Source organism: Ciona intestinalis, chromosome 6 (genome assembly GCF_000224145.3).
Source record: "Ciona intestinalis chromosome 6, KH, whole genome shotgun sequence".
Taxonomy (NCBI): Eukaryota; Metazoa; Chordata; class Ascidiacea; order Phlebobranchia; family Cionidae; genus Ciona; species Ciona intestinalis.
Window position 1 is genome coordinate 937,767 of NC_020171.2, and position 22,279 is coordinate 960,045.

Below are 22,279 nucleotides of genomic sequence, written 5' to 3' on the forward strand. Positions count from 1 at the left end.
ACACAAGTTGCAAAAAAGCTTCGAGAATTTTAGAGAAAACATTTTTAATTTAAAGAATGTTTCTACACCTTTAATACAAGAAAAATCGCTCAAGTTTTTCCAAATTTATTTAGTCATAGCTGCATATAAGAATACCTGTTAATCTCAAAATGGAATATACGTGACCGAATTGCTGGCCCAATTGAACAGGCTTGAAAATGGAACAAAAAACGCTATTTTAACATTAGGGCACTGTGAACAAAAAAGAGAAAAGGGCGATAAAAAATTTGGTCCTTTTACACTTATAAGCGAATGTTTAAGAGAGATAATGTACCATTCGCACAGAAAGTGTACTAACAGTTGTTTAACTTTAAGGTTGGTAGATTCTGAAAACTTCTTTAAATAAACATTGATTTTACTTGTTTAAAGAAAAAGTTTTGAAGGTTTTAAGGTATCAATGACCAGTGGCAAATTAGAAAAAAAATTCAGAAATTTTTGAACCATTATAAAAATGACATGGTATTAACAATTCAATGCTGTTCAGATATGCTATCTGGCGTTTTATAAGATATCCATGGTGCTTGAACAGGCGTGCAAATACGGTACAAAGTGCTGCAACTAATGGGCGCCACAATTACATTGAAATTTTGACTCATACAACGACCGAAAATCCCAAATTGCACAAAAACATGGTTTACCAAATAACAAATATATTGATTTGTGTGAAACTGAAAATGAACAAAAAATGATTTTTTTCGCCATGATTTGTACTGAAAAAGTAATTAGTCGTGTCAAAAGTCACGATTGTTGAAATGTACAGCAAGAAAATAGGAGTTTCGCACAAAATCAGAAACGGTTTAAAAAACCGTGGGTCTTGCCATACATAGGCAAGGGCAAAGGGTAATACTTCTAATAGTCAAGTAATTACAATTTTTCAAGGAAGTCTATACAAAACAATTATCAGAGGCCACTACGGATACAAAACGCACTGGAATAGAACAACAATGTACAGCATATCAGGAATGTATTTAGGGGGGGGGGGGGTTCTGGGGCCCATCTTTTTGTGAAAAATAAGGCATGAAATAATTACAGTTCATTGCGCCAATTTGGTTTTCGCGAATGACGTAAAAAAAGCTTTGAAAATATAGTAATACCTTCCCCTTATCAATTCCTGGACACACTGTACAGTTTATCTACTGTGGAAAAGAGGGCACAGGGAATCGAATTTTTATATGGGTTAGTAACGGGCTGCAGCGAGATCCACATAGAAATAATATAAGGCAGACAATTTGAGCGTTAAATGGCACAGGGGTTCACTTTAGGGGTTTACCCTTTAAATGATTAAGCTGTAGGAAAATTCCCCTAATTTGGGGGTTTCTAAAGGGTAATCATAGCCCCCATATTTTTTCCGAGACCCCTTTATTCCCCTAATGGGGTACCATCTTAAAGGGCTGTGGAAGTGACTTTTTTGGCCCCACGGCGCTGTGCAAGCAGTGATGTCCCAACAGGATTCAGGTTCAGTGGTTTATGTGAACGTGCAGCACTGAAATAAAACGTTTCGTCAAAATGATGGTCAAAACAGGAAGGTTTAAACGGGTTTAAAGACATCAAAAAATGAGGATATAAAAAACAGCCCCCAAAAACTAATGGAATAATACAAGAAACTGTATAAAAAATTATAATGTAAATAAATTTTGATATTTCACCTGAACATAGCAGACATGGCACCCTTGACAAATTTATAATCCTTTGATTGGTTGAGATGAAACTCGGGCAATTGGTCTGGTCGAGCGATAAATGAGTGCATGAGGACTTGCGGAGCTGACAATCGACGGTTAGGATCAACATGAAGCATTCTACGCACCAGATCCTGGAAAAACACGTTTTTTATTATTTTTTATGGAAAAAATTAGGTTTTTCCTCTATAAAACAATCATTTTTCCACATGGAAAATTTTGGATTTTTTTATAAAAAAAAAGAATCAAAATGCCTATGACAAACTGACATACCTTTGCAGTTTCCGAGACACTTTTCCAGTTTCCACCCGACATATTAAACTTTCCAGTTTCAATGCGTTTCAAAATATCAGTTGGTGTGTCATCTGGGCCATTAGCAAATGGTGTATAACCAGCTAACATGGTGTATAACAAGACACCCAAACTCCAGATATCACAAGCCTCATCATAACCCTTTTTCTTTAGCACCTAGATGGAATAGGAAAGAGGGTATTAGTAAAAAATACAAGGAAATATGTTTTTTTTACAAGGAAAAATGACAGTTTAATACATATTGACATAATGACATGCATATTTTCTTCATCATTTATTTAAATAATTAAACCTTTTATATCGATAGAATGCAATAGCATAAAGTATAAACATTTCTTTTTACAGAAAACATTAAATTTGTTTTTTTCAGACATTAAACAGTAAGCAAAAAAAAACACAGTAAACAGCTTAACTATAATTAACCTTTTTACAACATACAATGCCAAAATCTTGAAAATTTATAATTTACAACAAAAGACAAAATACCTCTGGAGCCACAAAATTTGCCGTATAACATGGCGTCATAAGAAGTCCATTGTCGTGTCTAAGTTGTTTGGCAAATCCAAAGTCGCATACACGTAGAGATTCAGGGTTGCCTGTCTCATCAGCATAAAGAATGTTGCTTGGTTTTAAATCACGATGCACAACCTGTTAAATGATGTAAGTAATCTTTCAATGGTTCATCTGGTATGGAAAAACATAATGTATTTACAATGTTTCGTTTCCTATCCAGGGAGACTTCACTAGTAATGTAGTTATGCTATTTTTATGATATTGTACAAGTGCACAAACTAGTGGTAGAGTTATGCTATACGGAAACCTTAAAATAAATAACTGTTTTCAAACCAAGTTTATTAAAAAATCTAAAAGACCGTCATTGCCGAAAGTTACATTCATTTTCATTTTCTTTATATTAAAATGACTGTCGTTAACCTACATGCTATGATTAATAAGTTTCATTTAAAATTGATTGATTTTCTTACCCCATTCTTGTGCAGGTACACCACAACTTTCGCCACAGTTTTAAGCACAGCGCTGGCCTCCTTCTCAGTGAAAAACTTTTGTCGTAATATTTTATCGAGTAATTCTCCCCCTTTCATGAGCTCAGTTACCAAGAACACGTGCTGCCCATCATCAAATACATCCTGGAAAAAATAGTGTTTTTTAAGATGTTTAATGGAAATTTAAGTAACTTTAATAAATCACTCACAACGGGTGACTTGTACAGGCAAAAAAAAAACAATATTTAATCCCCCACAAATTTACATAAGTGGTAACCTAAAAGCAAACACGAGGTGTATGAAACGGAACAACAAAAAATGTTATAATGACTGTCGTTGCCCTGTCAAGAAGGGATAAATAAGTTACATTCATTCATAAGGTTTAAGTTATGTTTTTGAGCATTTTTTACAGTTTTAGATGTTTACTTTCTCTATTTGTATTTTTATTTAAAATTTGCAAAACTACATTAAAATTGCGCATTTTGTTGACAATTTTCAACTAGAACACAAATTATTAAAAGTTACAGTTATAACCACCACCTACCTTGAGAGTAATAATATTAGGATGTTGGCCATATCTAAGTAGAATCTGAACTTCTTCTTCACAATCTCTCTTATTCTTGAAAATAATCTGCACAAAATATACCATTACATGATAATAAATGCTAAGACAACATTTTATTAAAATTTTAACCAAAAAAAAATCGAAACAAAAAAACATTAAAACAATGTAAAAAAAATAGGCAAAGCAGCATAAAATTAAAAAAAAAACGATAAAAAAAAACTACTAAAACCAACAAGTATCTAAATTTCAGTGTAAATTATAAAGTTAAGCTACCTTGACAGCGTATTCTTTCTTAGTCCCCTTATGAATACACCTCTTGCACACGGAGTAAGATCCAATTCCAATTTCTTCTCTCACGTCATATTCGTCGTAAAACTTCTTGGGTGAATTGTTTAACTGTATATTAAGTTATATTAAGTTAGTGTGATATAACGTGTTTTATCACCCCAGTTTTATGCATTAATACAGCTATACTCTGCTGTTAGGTGTCTATATAAACAAGTAGGGCCAAAGTATATTGCATTCACCACATTAATCAATGAAGTTCCTTATGTTTGACAAATACGAGTGTAACAGCATTTTAGCAATGTCACCCCAGATTTTGTTCAAAATTTAAAAAACGTGATGCCTTTAAATGAAATACACTGCGACCAATAGCAATCAGCCTACACCTCAGGTCTGCATACCAAAAACTTTAATACCATTATACCAATTACACCTCACAGACACCTAAAACACCACATAGCATACCCTGTTAGTTAGCAAAGCTGTCCCCGAAAGATCTCTTTGAGGAATTGCTGGATTTTTTTTGACTTCTTCTTGAGCTGTTCCAACAGCGTCCTCTTCAATAATGGGAGCCACGAACGAAAATCCTCGGAATAATTGTTGAGCTGCCGCACTGGCAGGCACTCCAGGTGAATCTGGGAGGAAATAAGGATTTTTTGAGGGTCTTTGTAATAACTTTTTAGGTTTTAATAATCGTGATTGACGTGAGAACAAGTTCGCAGATAGAGGCCTGTGAGCCAATAATCGGGAATGAAAACGTGACTTGGTCAGGAAGATCGAGTCAAAATAAAGAATAAAAACCTTCTCTATAACGAGCAGGTCTCGTACGTCCAAGGGTGTCGGTAGTGGGCCAAATCTGGCCTAAATCCCAGGTCCTCATAGGACCCCACCCATACAGAATAGAATAACTTTTTATCTTTTTTTTTGACTATTTGACGTGTAATTACCTCTTGGTGTTCTAGAGGTGAACTCGGAGTCGAAATAAGTTGCATCTTCCGCTCTTGATGCAGATGGTTTAAATGGAGGATCAATGTCTTTACGGAGGAGACGGTTCCAATCGATTCCGCTGAAGAAGGGATGTCTCTTGATCTCTTCCACTCCATCTGACCCACTTCCCAATCTGGGAAAAAGGAGAGAGGGTTAGAAAAAGGGAAATAAGAGAAGTAAATTGAAAAAATTCACAAAAAGGGAGAAGTTCAGAAAAAAAGGGGAAAATAAAAGAGATGAAAATATTAGAGAAAGAGATGAATAAAGTTTCATATAGGAGAAAACATAAAAAGGACACATGCAATGGAAACACATGAGAAAAAGGAGAGAATTTGACCAAAAAAAATGGGAAAGAAGTGTGCCAAATAAGAAGAAGAAGAATTAGGAAAAAAGATGAAAAATGGGAAAAATGTTTTACATTCTTTTGTAGACAAAGAACCTATGTATATATAAATATTTTAATGCTACATGACTGTCACCTGTTGGCTGGGTTTCGTTTGAACAGCATTCTTAGCAAGCTTTGTGCTTCAGGACTCAAGAACTGTGGCATACCTAACTTTGCCCTTAAAAAAAATAACAAGAAAAATTGATATATATATATAATATATATATATAAATAAAGTATTACAGCAACTTGTACTTTCTGGTGTAATGAGTCAAATCTGGCCTAAATCCAGGTCCTTAAGGATCTTAACGTACTGAATAGAACCTGTACTTTATGTCATGGCTTCCCAAACCAGGGCCACAAAGAGTATACCAAAGGCCCACTACATATATAACTGATTTACTGATGAACAAGCAAAGCAAAGGTAATATGTATTCAGCATATAAAGGTTTCCCATGTTTTACAACTATGCAAAACTCCATTTTGGTAATGTTAGCCCAAAGTTAGCAAAAAATTTAAAACGTCACCCTTGTCCTGTATTTGTTATTGCTGATTTATGAAGATTTACTTATTAAACTTACTTCAAAATCTGAGTCATTGTGTCTTTCCTGTCTCTGCCTTGAAAAGGGAGTTGGCCAGTCAGCATCTCATACTAGAGGAAAACATAGAATTAATATTTGAGTCTTATGTTATAATAGCATGGGCGTCTTCTTATACACCTGACACACATGGTGTATTCATACACCTCATGCTCACTGTCGAAATAAAAAAAAACACAAACTAACCATCAGGACACCAAACGACCACCAATCTGCGGAGTGGTCATGACCGCGACGATTGACAACCTCAGGTGCCATGTATTCCACCGTGCCACAGAATGAATACGCCTTCTCTGAGCCATCTGTGGACTCCTTACTCAACCCGAAATCAGTGAGGGCGATATGGCCGTCAACGTCAAGTAAGATGCTGTGGGAATGTGAGATAATTAGGGGGTATAGATGGAAATATTCCAAAACTTTTCTAAAAAATGACCCTGTTGGAACACTTTGCAATTATTTTGATTGTTCATGGCACTATAAAAATCAAAGAATGCTATAGGAAAAATGCCAAAAAAATCAGTTTCCTAACAAGGACCTCACCCACATAGAATAGCGTTGTTTTAACACAGAAGTTATAAGCCAAAAACAGCTTTTACTCTGCTGTTATGTGTCTATACAAACAAGCAGAGTCAAAGTATATTGCATTTACCACATTAATCAATGAGATTCCCTATGTTTGACAAACAGAAGTGTAACTACATTTTCACAATGTTATTATACTGTTTTAAGTAGGGTTACATTAATTACCAAATTAAGACTACAACATATGTTTTCTTACAAAAAAATATTAGTAGATCTACATCAATTTCTGATTAAGTTTACAGTATTTCATTTCTTAGAATTGTCTGTATTCAGTTTCTAAGAAAATTTGTGCGAAAATAAATTACTAAAGTATTTCCTGTTTTGAGAGGTGGTGAAATTGAAACGTAAAAACAGTGTTTCCTGATAATTTTTTTTACTCAAACAGTGACTAAATATGAGTTTTTTAGCAGTGATGACCATTTTAAATATTTAACTTTATGACTGGTAACACTGCAAGAAATTTTAGTTTTTCTTTGCAAAGTAAATTTTTACCAATGACTAGACTTTTTGGAAATATATTTAACCAATTTGAATTTTTTTAATTCTACATTTTTGACTGGTAACACTGCATGAAATTTAACAGATTTTTTTTATGGACAAAAATTCCAGTGATGACTAGATTTAAAAGGAATATATTTAGTATATCTAATAACTTTTGTTTGGAAACACTGTAAAAACAGGCATGTTATGAGCAATGAATTGGTCATTTCATGGCGTAAGTTTTTATGTTTTTGTACCATGTACGTCATATTCACGACATCAATATCCTCCTTGCTTGTTACCAATGTATTATGTAGCATTTATGGTGCGTCTTATAGTTATAACTTACTACAAATAAAAATTGTAGTAAATTTTAACCTGCAAAACTTAACAAATATGAAATTTGTAGTGTTTTTACCATTACATCACTAAACTTTCTTTTTATTGCCAGCGTATCAATATAGACCCATTTGTACTGGCCCCAATTTAGACTAAAACATAGTTATTGTTTTTAAAACTCATTATTTGTAGATACAACTTAAAAAAATACTTTATACTGCTTGCCAGATATTTTAAATGATGGAAGTAACCAGGAGCACTTCCTGTTTTAAATTGAACAGGCATAAGAATTGTAATAAAGTGTGATTGACATTAGACATTACATCCTTGCATAAAAGGAAATTGAATTACTATAGCCAATAAGATATTACACATAATGTGTATATTCAAATGAGTGCAACGTTATGCAAATCAGTTGTATATAAAGACAACAGTTAAGGAAACAATTACAAAACGACAGCGTATTATATTGCAAACCTACAAGCTTATTATAATGATTTATAGTTTATAAAGTCAATTAGCATTATAAGGCTACAAAATCAAGATTTTTTTATTATAAAGCTATAAAGCTTCTAAACTCCCAATAGACAATGAGACCATAAGTTTAACTGCTGTCTCTTAAAATTTAACGAGTTATTCATATGAAATATTAAAATAATTATTCTGAATCATCTGTGCCAGAAAAAACAAAATAGTCAAACAAACCCCTAGAATAATTAATAAATTCATAACTTCGAAAAAAAAATTTTCGAATTAAAAATTCACAACTTTTCAACTTTTTTCTTCTAATTTTTCAACCTTAAAAACTACTTTTACCCTTCAGGTTTTACAACCCAGTAAATGTGTTTTACTTTTTTTTAAATATTTTTCTTCTTATTTTAAAACCTAAACAAAATCTCTTACTTTTCTGGTTTCAAGTCCCGGTAAATAATCCCAAGTGAATGAAGATGATCGAGAGCAAGAGCAAGCTCAGCGAGATAAATCTTCACGTCATCCTCAGTGAACATCAACTCCTTAGATAGACGAGTGAACAGGTCACCTCCTCGAAGATAGGCAAGCACCATGTAAAGGTTACCATCCGTTTGAAACGCTGAAAAAAACGGGAATGTTTAATTTTAAATGTTTTGCACAGAAAAAGGTATACCATTTCTGAAAATATATAAGAACTAACAACAGTCTATGGGGGTTGTAAAGATTACCAATAATTTAAAACGATAAGAAAAATAAGTATATATATATATATATATATATATATATATACTTTTTAATGTTTTGCCTTGACAAGGCTACACATTTAAAAAAAAAATATTAAACATATATATATAAAACTGTACATGTAATGTTTACTAGAAACGTAGAAAGTAGAAAATATAATTATACGTACAAATTGGTACAATATCATGTAATTTTTACACAAGTTATCCCACAGGCCAAGGTAACACCACTATAGTAAACAGATAGAGAATGTTTAAAACAGGCCTTATAACAGTTTCCATATGGGTGGTGGCATCATTACTAGACTGTATGAATTATTAAACAAATCTGTAGCAAGAAATATGACCCCTTTCCTATTTGTTATATTAACTGTGTTATCACTATGCCGCAGGTAATATAATAGCCAATACTGCATTATGCGCAAGTGTGTGTGTAGATAGGCTTGGCTTATGGCTGTAAAAAAAATTAAAACTAATGTATGTATCAAAATTATATTTTACATATATATATAGATTACATTTTTTTCATTTTTTTGTATCGAAATATTTTAGTTCTGAATATATATATTGCATAAAATTGTTAAAATATAATGAAAATCATACATCCAAGGTCGGATCTTACCCTCATAGAATAGAATAGACTGGGACCAATAAGCCCACATCCCAGGCCTAAGGTGTGTCTTACTGAAGACCTCACCCTCATAGAATAGAACAGACTGGGACCAATAAGCCTACATCCCAGGCCTCAGGTGTGCCTCACTGAAGCCTCACCCTCATAGAATAGACTGGGACCAATAAGCCTACATCCCAGGCCTCAGGTGTGCCTCACTGAAGACCTTACCCCCATAGAAACACATACAACAAACTTACCATAGTAAACCTTGACAATAAAAGGATGGTTTACATCAACCAATATATTTCGTTCCATTTTAGTTCGAACTCTGTCTCTGACCTTCAGTTTTGCTTTCTTTAAAACTTTCATGGCATATAACTGGTGACGGTCATTACCTAAAAAATTAATATAAAAATGAATTGATTTTTTATAAATATATATATATAGTAAATTAGTAAAGGAAGATGGGACACCTTTTTATTCCATTTTCTCATCCCATTTGGAAGTAAACAATGAGTATTCAAAGAAAAAACCTTATCCTCACGAGTCACGACTCCAATAGACCGTTGTTAGTTGTTTAAAACACGATTGGGATATTTGAATAATATGTGCTACAGGTATCCCATCTTCCCCCACCCTACTATGTATTTAGAGGAGTAGCAGAAGACCGACAGTTTAACAGTACTTGAGTGATTAAGTAATGCCTTGAGCAGTAAATTTGGATTTTCATAAAACTTAAAGTTGCTTGTTAATTAGCTGTATTAAACCTAATTACAGGCAATTTGAGTATAGGTATACAGTGCTTAATACAGCTTAGTGTACAATTACTACACATAATAACAGGTGTAATGTTACCGTTTGAACACAAATAGAAGTACTTCTGTAACTTCTGTAAGGTTCAAAACATTATAGTCACTTGATACCACAGAAAACAAGACAAATAAATGGTTTGTCAAACAATTTACCTATTCATGTTTTTATATTTTATTTCCCTTTTTTAAAATTTAAGTAAATCTACATTTTCAAAGTCAAACAAGTTTGAACAAATATATTTAAATTATAAATAGCAATTAAAAAAAAAAAACTATTAAAAAGCAATTTTATAAATAAATTTAAAAAAAGATTATTTTTACACTTTAAGTATGCCTGGGTCAACACCAACAGCATAAAATTTCTAAATTTCTTTTAGACCTATAAAATGCGTGGCACGAAGGCGTATTTTGCAGCTTATGAACAATATTAGCAACACTTTATTATGTGACTTACCAACAATTTTTCGCACAAGAAAAACTTTCCCAAACGAGCCTTGTCCCAGAACCTTAAGAAGTTCAAACTGACTCGGATCAGCTTTCTGACAACCCTTGATCGTATTTTCTTTGATTTCTATCTCGTGCATCTGTTCATCCTAAAAACAAAAGCAAACAGAGTTAAGTTAGTTAGAACGAACTCTTTTGTACAGTTATGTTAGTATTGTTTACCAATTGTTTAGTTATTTTTTTTTTGTTCATCCTAGAACAGCAGCAGAAAAAAACAAAATTTGTTAAAAATAATTTAGTAGGGACTTATTTATATAGTTATGTTACAATTGTTTAGTTTTTGTTTTAAACAAAATCTGAGGTGCCATTGCTTAAATGCAGCTACAGTCATAGTTGTAAAGTTTATATACCATGTTTAATTTTAAAATGTGTATTCCGTGCTGTAAGATAAATAATTTTCCTATGTTTAAGTGAGTGTAAAAAGATTGTAGTAAATGCTATTTGGTAGTTAACAAAGAACATTTAAAGAATTATAAAACCATAACCTCACGACTCCCATAGACCGTTGTTAATTGTTTAAAACACGATCAGGATATTTGGATATTATGTGCTAAAGGTGTCCCGTCTTCCACACCCTAATATATATAGGCTGAATAGTTTAAATTAAGTGTAAACCATGTCTTACCTTAATCTCCACCGTGTCTACAGCCATTTCATCCTCTTGCTATAAAACAGAACACAAGTCAAAAAATAACAAACACACAGAAATTTTTCTCTTCACTCACAAGGCACAATACTTATGAGAAATTGGCATTGATCCAATTACAGTGTTGCACAAATATTTTTAAAATGTAAAACTGAATTTGAGCAACATATCTGTTGGCAAGTAAAAATTTACAGCTGGGAACACTGTAAATACTTCTAGTCTAGTTTAATTACCAAACCCAATAACAGCTATATTATATTCTCACTGCTGTATTGGTAACTATGCTGAAATTAAATGGAAAAAGTAATGTTCCCGTATTAAAACTTTAGTATAGAGTATTTTACCAGCTACAAATTAATGTTGACAATAAATAAAAAAGTTAATGTGCAACCCTGAGAAATTTGTGCAACCTAACTTTTACACAATATAGTATTTTACTAGAAATGCAGAAAAAAAACATGCAACACTAAAAGAACTCTGTTAAAAATTAATAAAAATTTGATGTGCAACACTGAAAATTTCTATGCAGTACTACGTGCAACACTGAAAGTAGTCCTACCCACACATGGTTTATTTTACTTACCTCTTCTGTGAGAGGCTGAGTATTCGCTGAATTAACAAACGGAGCATTTCCGAAAGGAGCCAAAGGCATTTTGGCTCACAGGTTGTATTAACTGGTACTAGAATCCAATAAAAGTAACTACACGGTATATTTAAGTCTATTCAATTCTATCTGATCTGTAAAACAATAAATGATGTCATTTTTTACGAGTGTCGTTAGAGGTTTTTAAAAGCCACTCCGGTACTTTTACACTCTTCATATTAAAACACTACTTAAAAACGTTTTTAACACTATTTTTCTAAACATTATGATATATCTATATATATATATATATACACACATTAAAATGGCCTTAGTTAAAAACAAAAGAGGCACATAGATGTATAATACTATATAATTTGAAGTTATACCAATAAAACTACTGAAGAACTTATTTTTTAACTCAAAAGAAGTTTTTTAACTTTTTTAATGTTTTTTTTAGCATTAAATAGATAATATTAAATCTTAACATTGTTAATTAATACAGCATAGTAAACTAACAGTATAATTTCAATGAAATGAAAACCAACAAAGTTACAAAATATACAGTCACGGAGTCACGTATGAGTAGATAAAACATATTTTGAAGGTGGCTAAAACATTTTATCTGTACAGTATGTTGACACTAGGCGTATAGCAAGCAATTACTGTCTACAAAGTAACTTCTTTCAATATTAATTTCTCTGTTTGCATAGCGTGGCTATGAAACATTGTATATCGTACAGTGTTAAACCGCTACGTGTATTTATAGCACCTTTTTAGCAGTTGATTCATTTTTTGTCAAATTTTAGGACGGCTAAATTTATAACTTGATTTACATAGTTTATTACTAAATCATTATTATACGTGTTAACGGTGTTATTTATATCATCATTTTAGCTATTTGATTTTTTGTCATATTTTTGGTCAGGTACCATTAAATTAAATAACGTAACTAATGGTATGATACAATACTTTAGAATGTTAAAATAATGTTAGAATTTAACAGAAAATGGTGTAAAAGGTCATTCATACAAATATTATTGATAATATTAATGTCTTCAGAAATATATCTTTTATAAACAAAACCCTCTTTTGAAGATTTGAAATTAAATCTTGTTAAATTTAAAATAATTGCATAGGCCGACATATATTATATAAAGACCAATTTTAATATCATTACTGTCAGATTTTTAAACCATTTTTGGCAACTACAATAGCATAAAATTTAAACCCTTTATTGAGGTGACTTTTATGTCAATAAATGTGAACTTTGAAAAGGGCAGAAATTGAAAGCCCTATTAGTTATAAAGTGGGATGCAGAAAAGTGATGAATTATTAAATAGAATGCATAATATACAATGGCTTTTAAGCAATGCCACACTTTTGATATAGTAGGATAGAGTTTGAATGGCTTCTGAACAGTGTTGTGCAACAATTTTACGGTGTTGCCTAGATTTTAGATTATTTTTGTGTTAAAAAAATATGGCTAGCTAAAAAAATAGTACTGGTGCTAATTAATTTATGAACTTATAATATACTAAAATAAATATGATAATAAACTGAAATAGTAAAATAAATATATAGAACTAACTTTTAAATAAATACAATTTATTATAATCTATATATATTAACAAGGCATTTTACAATACCTTTGTCTATGATGAATGTATAAACACAAAAATATTTAGTAGGCTTTAAAACTAAAACCTAAACTAAAAAATGTTTTAAATAGCTTTTATTTTCTTCACATAGCATAATTTATAATATTTCTTATAAATATTCATAAAAAAAAAAAAATCTAAAACTTTCACAGCAGCTATAATACCTATAGTACAAGACCTTTAAATAATACATAGTAATATACATGTAGCAACAGAACCAGAACAAATAAATGAACTATCTGCTCTACTCCAAATTGATATATCACTTTTACATACCACTACCACTATACATATGATTAAAGTTTAACCTGTGACACATTCACACATGACTCATAAAACTTTAATTGCACATAAGAGTATACAGTGCATGTGATTTGTATTAGGGTAGATTACTTAGTGTTTTTATAGCATATGTCTAAGAAGTTAAAATTGTATTTAGGCATTTTTGATATTTTTTCTACATGAACCTTAGCTTTTCAAACTTACAAACTTAAACTAAGGTGTAGCCTAACTTTAACTCACTTAAAAAACCTGTAATTTACAAAAAATAAGCCGTGTCTAGAGAAAACTATAATTAAGCTACGTTTTATACTTTTTCTGCCTCAACCCGAGAATATTTTTAAGATTTTGTTTAGCCTACAGTTTTAAACTAATTTGCAACTTTTTATTTATTTTATGCTATAAAAAAAACAAGCTTTAAGTAGCCATATTTGCAATTACTATAGCCTAACACATGTTTTAAGGTCACACATTCTTAAATGAAAGTGCAACACTCATACCAGCATTTCTATATATAGCGCTAACAGGAAATTTCTCCTTATAAATGTAAACAACATTAAAGCTGCAATACAGCTGTTAGAACCGCAACAATACTTAAGTAGGTATAATAGGAAGTGTATTAGGTGTTCACTGTGTGCACGCATGTAATGTTGTACCAATATCAAATACATAAGTATACTACCATTATAATTTGCCCTGTCTAAAACAGTACTACTTATTTTCTTTGTTGCATTTAACATTTTTAATAAATAAAATAAATAAATGTAACTTATTCATCCTCCTGTGGCGGGCAACGAAAGTTGTTATAACACAAGTGTTCTGTTTCAAACTCCTGGATAACTAAATCAATATTACACTTACTGCAAAATATAAAGTGACGGGGCAATGGGTCTGGCCTAAATCCCAGGTCACTTGGCATGATTTACTGTAGAGTCCTCACTCCTCGACCATTTAAAGTTAAATATTACTAACATTATACATGCAGAGAAACTGAGTTGATAACTTGATAAGCCACAACAAATTAAAACAGACATATTTAGGATGATTTTCCCAAATGCCCAAGAACGAACTACACATGACACATGGCCCGGCCCAAATCCAAATTTTTTTATAATTACTACAGTTCACATCTTTTTATACCAAACTTGTACTTAAAGTTTTGCAAGTATATCAATACTTAACGGGAAACCATGAGTAAACCCTGATGATGTCTCACCGTATGGCAGAAAAACATCTGTCGTTTAAGATCACAAAACAAACAATCGCCAGAGATCTTATATAACAGAACAACAGTCATTAAAAATAAATGGTAAATAAAACTATTTCAGGATGTTCATTATTATCCAAAAATATTTTTTGCAACCCTGCAAAAAGAAAATCCCAGGTCACACTAACACCAATATTATAAGACTATATACTAAACAGTTAAACAATAAATATCATTTCTGTCCCATTAAAATAAAATAACATCATATGAACAGCCATCCAGTTGAACAAATACTTTACAAGATAAAACACACACCTACACATATTACTCACTAAAAGTAAACAAATTAAAGCTTTATTGAGATATACAGTGGGCAGAGAAAAATATTTACCCATTTTAATTCCTGTCTGTACCTCTTATGCCCACAGTTCAAGCAGTCAAGTTATACAGTATAATAATACAAGTATAAATTTTCTGGGGCCGTGGCAAAGTGGTTAGCACACCTGCCTCTAACCCAGAGCTAATGAGTTCAAGGCTCTTCCACAAAGTTTAACTCGTAAGCTGGCAAAAAGTGTAAAAAACAGAACACCCGTGTTATAACGACTGTCGTTTTCATGTTTCTCTTATACATGTAAAACACACTAGAGCCTAATCTAATAAACTAATACATGATAACATTAGTCACAACTAGTTTACAGCGTCCTTATTAAGTTTAAAGAATGATCACACCTATGTTAGTCATACATAACTGGTAATTTAATATGAATAAAAAACAATAATTCTAAATGCGAAAACGCGTTTGACTTTACACACAAAACACAAGCCTAAAAGACTTTAAACATAGAAAAAAAACAGCCTAAAAACACGAAAACGTGTACTTTACACGCAAAACAATGTCCTAAAGTTTAATTGCGAAAAGCACAGCAAGAAAATATCGTATATATATATTTAATTTCCGCTAATTTTATCTCACGGAATCGGAACACCTATATTACAAAATTGCAAAATCTGCAGTGTTGACCAAAATTTTAGGTACCTGAGACGTTTTTACGTCAGGAGACGGTCGGAAAGATTCTTTTTGGGGAGTGGTAACTACGATAGGTCTACAAAAGAAATGGAAATTTAAAGGGCTTTACTGAAACTGTAACTTGCATTTTGTAAAAAACGTAAACAAACTTTTATTTGACAGACAAATAACTTAGCTGTTTTAATGACTACTTGTTTTTTGATATTATGTTAGTTATCGCTTTTGCAGCGTCAAATAAATTATTCTAATCAACGCTATTTAACTACCTAGGGTGTTCTATTGCTCTGAGGTTGGTGTAATGTTATATTTTCAATCTTGCAAATTCTGCAAACGATGCGCACGCCCGTTTAAAACGTCAGTCGCAAAGAGCGACAGTTAAATTATCAGTTTGACAGGATTTGGAAACACCAAAAGAAAAATGAATCACTAAACATTTACATGATCAGAAAAAGTATCAGATGTACAGTATTGTCGGGTAAGATGGTAGTTTTAAACAATCAACAATTTCAGAGTCGCGGGCCAGCGGTTATATAATTCTGTGAATATTCTTCGTTGACTTTACCAATTAAATGGAGCAAGAAAATAGACTTGACCATTATATCCCACCCAACTATATTTTGTACGTAAACGTCCGTCTTTGAACCTAAGCCAAGACCCTACTGTAAACTCGCCTACTTAGTCTGACAAAATCTGATAAGGTGTATTTTTAACGCATTTCTCGGCTTTGTTTCTTTTACAGATAAGCCGTCTAGATTAAATCAAATAGTCATGACATCTGTGAAGCATTTTAACATAAAAGCAAATAAAACAGCAGGGTTATTACTCTGCTCCAGCTATCGGAAGCTTTTTCTTGTCACACATTTCGCTTTCCGGTTTAAATAATTAAAACTATGACAAGAGAGCCTAGATTTCAGCAGACTCCATCTTCAGACGTTATTTTTTTCGCCCATGGAATGAAAAACACGTACAAGTGTACAAAGAAGGCAACTGAAAGAATGTAACTTGAATTATCCCTGCGTGGCGATAAACGACCGTCGTTATAACCGGGGTGATCTGCTTCACAAATCTTGTGTACGCTTTTACCACTTAAACGTAACTTTGTGGGTAATTTTTCCCTTCGTTGTTTTAATGTAAAGAATTTTTTTTACTGTATTAAAGATATTTATAAAGTTTCTGTTTAGTTGTGTCGTGCTTTCGTTTTCAATGGGTGATTAGTAAACACTTTTTTGCTAACTATATAAAATTATATTCACCAAAAAAGGAATAAATGCACGTTTTCTTATAAAAAATTTCAAAAGACAAATAATATTTCAATATTTTTATGTGCCTATTTAGGATTCAATGCATATATAGTCCTTTTAGAACGAACGTTCTGTTAGTCCCGACAAAATTACTTGTAATTTATATTCATATAACATAACATTCATTCATTAAAAACGTATGTCACGTAAACACTAAAAAATATATGATCAAATCCGTATTACAATATATATTTGATTGACATGTGATATTGGACGGGGAAAATCTCTCGTACTATACACATTGTTTGGCCAATATATGCATAATTAATAAGCTACTCATATTACCTAGTCGTCAATACAGCGTCTTAAACCGCTACACAAAACCCGGAGATAATTTGAAATTACGCGGCTTTATTAGCGCGTGGGACCTTCTGGTCGTGTTATAAGACCAGGACCTGATGTATTTGTAATGCTTGTGAATTTATTACGCAGTATACCAATTCTATGTTAGTACCCACGTGCCTAGATACTTAATAGTATAACCCCGCTAATTATTCAATGCATTATTCTAGAATTACAACGGTACAAACGGCAGTGCCTTGGCATAGTCTGTAAAAAATTAGACGGCCGGGACCGCATCTTTGTAGTATCGTACACCGCAAAATTCGTTACTATAAGTGTTGAGGTTATAAAATTTTCAGAGGCCCAAAGCGCCGTGTAGGAAAGGCTAGGCTAGATATTAAGATAAGCTGGTTTAGCTTCCTCGCTTTAATTATGCGCTTTTTTATACTTAAACTAGTTTTACCCCTAGCGTGTTTAAATTGCCTGTCGTTTTCTTGCTAAATCTCTTCTTTTGGCTGTTTAATCTGTTCTTCGCTATCTTAAAATTTATGTTATGTGTTTTATCTGATTTGATTGAAAACATAAAAACAGAGCTTTTTGTTTGTCGTATATTTTACATTTAAATATTGGTTTTAGTTCCGTGCGTTTAGAATACAATTATTATATGTTCGCTCTAGCGGTTGTTTAAGATTAAAGCGTGTTAATCTTTGTACGCGTTAAAAGTAATTTCAGTAAATTTACAAATCGTAAAACTATAATAGAGTCAACCATTTTGTTGGCTTTTGCTGCGAAGTTTTATCCGCAAATGTCAAAAAAAGATAAAATATAAAATATATCTTTTAGAAGTTTCCCTGTGATTGCTACGACATACAGTAGGGTGGGGAAAGATGGGACACCTTTTTATTCTATTTTCCCGTCCAATTGGTAGTAAATGAAGAACAGTCTTAGAATTATAAATCCGTATCCTCACGACTCCCATAGACCGATGTGAATTGTTTAAAACACGATCAGGATATTTGGATATTATGTGCTAAAGGTGTCCCATCTTCCCTCACAGTAATCTTAATGAGAATTCGCGCTCCTTTTATACGTAGAAACAACAGCAAAGTAAATTACAGCAGTTTAAAATATTAAGAACCTTTTCTTTAGTTTAATGTATATAGGTAAATAAACATATTGATTTCTACTTGAATTGTAAGCTGTTCCAAGCTTATATATAGCGTTGCTTAACATACTATACGTATAGTAGAGATATTTATGTTTATACAAGTACGTAACAATGTAGAAGTTGCCATACAAATGTCAGAAAAAATTCAGAGTTTACAATACAGGTTGGGGTAAGATGGATATCGTCAGCATATAATATCCCATATTTCCTACTCGTGTTTTAACTATTTACAAAGCTTTTTAGGAGTCCTAAGGAGACAGTTATATATCATTCTGTAAATATTCTTTATTTACAATAAAAAAGAACAATTTGGAAGAATTAAAACAGATTTAAAGAAAAAGAAACAGATTAGAGAATGGCCATATATTATTTATCCTCCAAGAGGATAGCATATTCATTTCGTAAACGCGGAAACGCTGCGGTTTGGGGTTAAGCGAGACCGTTTATGTAATTAAGTGATTTGTATATGGGTGTTTGGATTTTTCTATGTACCTACAGACCATATATTTACTGTATAGCAGCTAGCACGTTTTGTGTTTCAGATTTTACTGTTGATTTTTATAATACTATCAACATTTATATATAGGCTACGGTTTTTTAGCGTGTTTTTGCTGTTATCTCGAATAGAACTTCTTAGCCGTACTGAAATAATAAAAATATCAGTTTGAGTTGGTTTATGGGGCGATTAGTAATAAATGAACTGGTTAACGTGACTTGACGTAAGACCTTACCCATAGCGATATAGAATGCCGTTTGTGTCCTTTCGCAATGACACTTAATCACTCACAAAGTTACACATGTGGTAACTCAAAAGCGGACACGGGTATATGAAACAAAACACCCGTGTTATAACGACTGTCGTTGACCCGCCATGAGAGGATAAATAAGTTACATTAATTTGTTTATCAAAATCCAGCAGTTGTTCGTTGCTGTAGCACCTCAGCCTTATATAATAAAATGCGATGACCGCCTAGATAAAAATACCAGCTTTTAAAAAGACTGATCACGCGTTAGTCTCTGACACGACACAGTGTTTAAATCCACGCACATACAGTATTAATATTTATGGAAGAAAGTCCGATTTGTCCCTGCCGACGTCGCAAATAAACCACACAAAATCCCCAAAAGTCACACAGTCTATACGAAATAGCAATGATATGCACCGCAAGTGGGAACCAGCACCGTCTTGGCTGCGGGCCTAAGCCCTCAGTGCTTATGCACCATCAAAAATGCATGTTTGATTCGTGTGGTTACAGCAGTCTAAACATAAGTTTATTAAATGTCTGCTGTCACTCGAAAACGGCGATTTATTAAACAGTCGTTTCACGAAATACCTAAATGCGATTTTACACGCAAGCGTTTTTTCAAAAACAGCCAAAATTATTTTGAAATTCGTTAAAAACTTTTTTTTAGAAAATTGCGTATGATGACGTCATGGTTACGTCACGGCGACTTTCTCTAATCTAAATCACACCTTTATGACGTCACAAACCTTACGGCGATGTCTCCACAGAGCGACCGAAACAAAAATGGAAATTTAAAATAAATAATTAAAACAAAAATAGTTTTATTAACTGTAGATCTTAAAAGCGCACGTGCGTCTGTTAAGACCAGACAAAAGTGAACAAAATAAAATTTTCAGGATTAGACCAAAAACCCGCATGAGACAATATCTTTTCACAAAATGTATTTATCCCTAAAAATCTTGGGCTTTATAAATAATGCACACGGATTCCGTCAGCGAATGCTGCTTGCCTTTTTCTCTACGTTAAGGGGTTTATATAGAAACTGGGGCCCAGGTTAGGCGTATACGCGTCAGTTATTTGAGCGATAAGACAGTGTGTTTTAGACGAGGCGCGATTTTTTTATTGATTTGAAATTATAAAGGCTTGTAAGACTGGAGCTTGGGGCCTAAATCTCAGGTCTCATTCATATGTTTACAGTTTGTTTTATTGAATTGCAATTGCATTCAGAGTTGTATTTTTAGGACTATAGATCTTGAATTAGAATAACCAAAAAGGAAATATAGTAGGCCGGGATATAAGATGGTCCACGTTTTATTCTTTTTTTATTGTCATGGAAGTAAACGAAGAATATTTATAAAATTATTTAATCGTATCTTTACAGCTCCAAAGCGTTGGTATGTTAAACACAATTAGGAATGCGTTATGTGCTAACGGTGTCCATCTTACCCCACAGTACTATAATTTTATTGCAATCTTTTAGATTACGCAAAAATATTTATCCAGCTTCGCAACAGCGTCCTGATGGTGGGTAGCGACTAAAACATGCCGCAGTTAATTTTTATTCGACAGTTTTGTGAAGCGCCCATACTTTTTGTTTCGGCATTTAAAAGTGGACAAAGCAACCTATTTAACTTGTTGTAATAAAAACATGCTATATGTTTTAAAACACGCTACGAAATGTATTTTAACGTCTTTCTGAACTGACAAAGTTTATATTAAATACGGATGAATGAATGTAACTTTTTATCCTTGTATGGACAGAAAACGACAACAAGGGTGTTCTGTTTTTTTTACACCTCGTGACCGCTTACGGGTTACCACGTATATAATCTTGTGGGTGGTGATTTTTAGTTATGAATCGAGTGGTTGAAGCAATTGCGATTTATCCCCATTAAAGCGATTATAAATAATTTTATAATTAACTTCATTCGAATACCAGATCCCTGCTAAAGTAGTCAAATTACTGGCATTCTGACGCTATAAGTGCAATGCATATGTCATAAACGAAGCGTTAATGTATTTAAATCGATGCAAACTTTCGAATTTTCAAATAAAAATTTGGCATGTGTAACAGCGATGCAAAATTTCACACAGAATTTAATTGAATTATTAAAATTTTTGGAAATTTGATTACCGTATAAAGTCGTGTACATTTTCGCTAATTCTCATTAAAAATTAAATCGCTATGGAGCTTTTCAGTTTTATACTCTAGTAGTGTAGTGAAATATGTTTACGGAAACATTTAAGTCAGCTATATCTATAAGTATTAAATATATAAGTATTAATGTTTTTATATAATTGTTTTTTTACTATGTAAGTACGAAACGAAGGCCATAGTAATTTAAACAAGGAGTAGACGTAAATTACCGGCAAAAAGAATAGTAGTGGGGAAAGATAAACACCTTTTCATTTCTATTTTCTCTTCCCATTTGGTAGTAATCAAAGAGCATTCAAGGAATTCTAAAACTGTATTCTGACGAATAATCCCATAGACCGTTGTTAATCGTTTAAAAGGTGATCAGGATATCTGGATACTATGCGATAAAGGTGCCCCATCTCCCCCCACCCTACTATGTAAAAAATTGAGCAATAGGGGTTACGGGTTCGAGGCCTATAAGTGTGATAATTAATTTCATCTCAAACTAGGAAGCAATCGATCCAACCGCGATGCTGTACATAATTAATTTAATCAATGCTTTCGATAAAATCAGCGGTCTTTTGGTTTATCTCTTTGACTGGAAAATCGTTTAAAAGTGATCAAAAATATTAGAGTCGTTTTGTTTAGTTACGTAAATAAACATGCATAGTAGGGTGGGAGAAGATGGGACATCCTTCATTCCACTTTCTCGTCCCATTTGGTAGTAAACAAAGAACATTCAAAGAATTACAAAAGTTTATCCTCACGACTCCCATAGACTATATGCTTATCTAACACGACCAGGAAATTTGGATATTATAAAGGTCTTCCTATACCATATATGGTACT

The 22,279-nt window shown here is 32.5% G+C and overlaps 1 protein-coding gene across 1 annotated transcript; it reads right to left on the reverse strand.

Moving 5' to 3' along the window:
- Positions 1-89: 89 nt before the first annotated feature.
- LOC100175855 (ribosomal protein S6 kinase alpha-3) lies at positions 90-11,779 on the reverse strand. Its single transcript, XM_002130783.5, has 17 exons — positions 11,623-11,779; positions 11,019-11,057; positions 10,344-10,482; positions 9,335-9,472; positions 8,154-8,340; positions 6,036-6,216; positions 5,832-5,902; positions 5,345-5,428; positions 4,826-4,998; positions 4,344-4,513; positions 3,867-3,989; positions 3,573-3,659; positions 3,011-3,172; positions 2,514-2,675; positions 1,989-2,183; positions 1,686-1,849; positions 90-1,522 (listed from the first exon to the last, which is right to left on the reverse strand). The coding sequence occupies exons 1-17, from the start codon at positions 11,689-11,691 to the stop codon at positions 1,423-1,425; spliced, it is 2,244 nt and encodes a 747-aa protein (XP_002130819.2). The 5' UTR covers positions 11,692-11,779; the 3' UTR covers positions 90-1,422.
- Positions 11,780-22,279: the final 10,500 nt, after the last annotated feature.